Source organism: Nicotiana sylvestris, chromosome 7, assembly GCF_000393655.2.
Source record: "Nicotiana sylvestris chromosome 7, ASM39365v2, whole genome shotgun sequence".
Taxonomy (NCBI): Eukaryota; Viridiplantae; Streptophyta; class Magnoliopsida; order Solanales; family Solanaceae; genus Nicotiana; species Nicotiana sylvestris.
The window spans coordinates 8,391,799-8,394,624 of record NC_091063.1 but is presented as its reverse complement, the minus strand read 5'-3'; the positions used below and the strand labels follow the sequence as shown (position 1 = coordinate 8,394,624).

The 2,826-nt window shown below is 42.6% G+C and overlaps 1 protein-coding gene across 1 annotated transcript; it reads right to left on the bottom strand.

The window, feature by feature from the left end:
* Positions 1-257: 257 nt before the first annotated feature.
* LOC138872723 (uncharacterized) lies at positions 258-1,103 on the bottom strand. Its single transcript, XM_070151136.1, has 2 exons — positions 875-1,103; positions 258-703 (listed from the first exon to the last, which is right to left on the bottom strand). Exons 1-2 carry the CDS (start codon positions 1,101-1,103, stop codon positions 258-260), a joined length of 675 nt encoding a protein of 224 aa, XP_070007237.1.
* Positions 1,104-2,826: the final 1,723 nt, after the last annotated feature.

The following is a 2,826-nucleotide window of genomic DNA, read 5'->3' as shown; positions in this document are numbered from 1 at the left end:
TTTTGAGAATCCTTTTCAAAATTCTACCCCAATTTCTTAACCAATCTCTGAATTTTGTCATGCGATGGCATCGGCTGGACTTGCTTCGGAATTTTGAGAGTCCTCCTCAAAATTCTGCCCCAGTTTCTGGTTCTGGGGGAAAATGAAAATTTTATTATAATATGACCGAACCCACAAGGCTACCTACGTATCCCCTCTTAAACGGGAATCGGGTCGAGCATAGTTCAATTACATCATGATGAAGAAATGTAAATAGTCTAAACATAGTATCTTTTGACTGTGTCTAAATTAGTTGGTTTTGGCCAGACTTCTCCATCCATTTCTGCAAGTATGAGTGCTCCTCCTGTTAGCACCATATGAACTATGTAGGGACCTTGCCAGTTGGGAGAGAATTTCCCTTTAGCTTTATCTTGATGTGGGAAGATCTTCTTCAGCACCAGCTGTCCTGGTGCAAACTGTCTTTGTTTGACCCTTTTGTTGAAAGTTCTGGACATTTTGTTTTGATAAAGCTGACCGTGACATACTGCGTTCATTCTTTTCCCATATATAAGGGCCAATTGCCCATAGAAGCTCTTTATCCATTCTGCATCTTTGAGTTTGACTTCCTGTATGATCCTTGAAGAAGGAACCTCTACCTCGGCTGGGATGACAGCTTCGATACCATAGACCAGCATGTAGGGAGTTGCCCCGGTTGATGTGAGAACTGTGGTGCGGTATACCAACAAAGTAAAAGGTAGCTTCTCGTGCCATTATTTGTGGTTTTCTACCATCTTCCGTAGTATCTTCTTGATGTTTTTGTTGGCGGCTTCTACGGCTCTATTCATCTGAGGTCTGTACGCTGTGGAGTTATTATGCTTGATTTTGAAAGTTTTACACATAGCTTTTATCAAATCACTGTTGAGATTGGCGGAATTATCAGTGACAATGGACTCGGGAACTCCGAATTGGCAAACAATACGATCCTTGACAAAGTCTGCAACGACTTTCTTGGTTACAGTTTTGTAGGACACAGCCTCTACCCATTTTGTGAAGTAGTCAATGGCTACTAGAATGAACCTGTGCCCGTTTGAAGTAGTGGGCTCGATAGGACCGATGACATCCATTCCCCAGGCGGCAAATGGCTAAGGTGAGCTTGTGGCATTGAGCTCATTTGGCGGCACATTTATCATATCGGCATGTACTTGACATTGGTAGCATTTTCGGACATACTGGACGCAATATGTCTCCATGGTCATCCAAAACGAACCAGCCCTAAGTATTTTCTTGGCCAAGACAAAACATTCATATGCGGGCCGCAGGTTTCAGCATCTATCTCCTCAAGTAGCTTAGAAGCCTCTTTTGCGTCGACACATCTTAGCAATCCCAAATCGGGGGTTCTTCTGTACAAGTTTCCTCCGCTGTGGAAGAAGTGATTAGACAATCTCTGAAGTGTGCATTTCTGAGTATGGTTTGCATGCTCCGGATATTCTCCTTTTGCCAAATATTCTTTGATATCATGAAACCAAGGTTTTTCGTCTGTCTCCCCTTCAACATGGGCACAATATGTTGGCTGATTATGAATTCTCACTAGGATGGGATCAATGAAAATCTTATCTGGATGTTGTATCATGGATGACAAAGTGGCCAATGCATCGGCAAACTCATTCGGAATTCTGGGCACATGTTGAAACTCTATCTTCGTGAACCTTTTTCTCAATTCATGTACATGGTGCAGATATGGCAATATCTTAGAATTCTTGGTGGCCCACTCTCCTTGTACCTGGTGTACAAACCAATTACCAGCAGCTCCTGAATGTTCATGTCGATTGCCATGTTGAGTCCTAGTATGCAGGCTTCATACTCTGCCATGTTGTTGGTGCAGGGAAATCTGAGTTTAGTAGATACCGGATAATGTTGAACCATTTTTGATACCAAAACCGCTCCAATGCCTACTCCTTTGAAATTTACAGGCCCATCAAAGAACATCCTCCACCCATTATAAGCTTTAGTAATGTCATCTCCTACGAATGACACATCTTCATCAGGAAAATACGTTTTCAAGGGTTCGTATTCTCCTCCCACGGGATTTTTAGCAAGATGGTATGACAATGCTTGTCCTTTGACTGCCTTTTGAGTTACATAGATGATATCAAACTCACTTAACAATATTTGCCACTTGGCTAACTTCCTAGTCAGCATGGATTTCTGAAATATGTACTTTAGAGGTTCCATCTTGGATATAAGGTATGTAGTGTAGGCACAGAAGTAATGCCTCAATTTCTGAGTTGTCCAGGTCAAAGTATATGGCTTGCTCCTTTATCCCTGTCTCGTCATGTTGCCCCAGAACACATCCGAAGGCTCCATCTAATACAGATAGATAGAGTAGCAATGGTCGACCTAGCTTTAGCGGGACCAAGACCGGTGGTGTGGAAAGGTACTCCTTGATTTTGCCAAAAGCTTTCTGACAATCCTCGGTCCAGCTTGTTTCGGCATCTTTCCTCAACATTTTGAAGATGTGTTCACATATAACTGTGGATTGTGCTATAAAGCGACTGATATAGTTGAGACGCCCTAGGAAGCTCATCACGTCCTTTTTGCTCCTAGGCGACGGTAACTCCTGAATAGCCTTAACTTTAGACGGGTCCAGCTCGATCCCTCAATGACTGACAGTGAATCCCAGTAACTTTCCTGTGGGAAACTCGAATGCACACTTTTGGGGTTCAGTTTTAAGTTGTACCTCCTTAACTTGTCAAAGAACTTTCTCAAGTCCGCTGTGTGATCTGCAGTCCTCTTGGATTTGATAATAATGTCGTCTACATACACCTCTATTTATTTGTGTATCATATA

Coding starts and splice junctions, on each gene's coding strand:
- LOC138872723 (XM_070151136.1), bottom strand. CDS start 1,103: ATGGATGTCATCGGTCCTATCGAGCCCACTACTTCAAACGGGCACAGG. Junction 704..874: donor TGATTTGATAAAAGCTATGT/GTAAAACTTTCA, acceptor ACCGCACCACAG/TTCTCACATCAACCGGGGCA.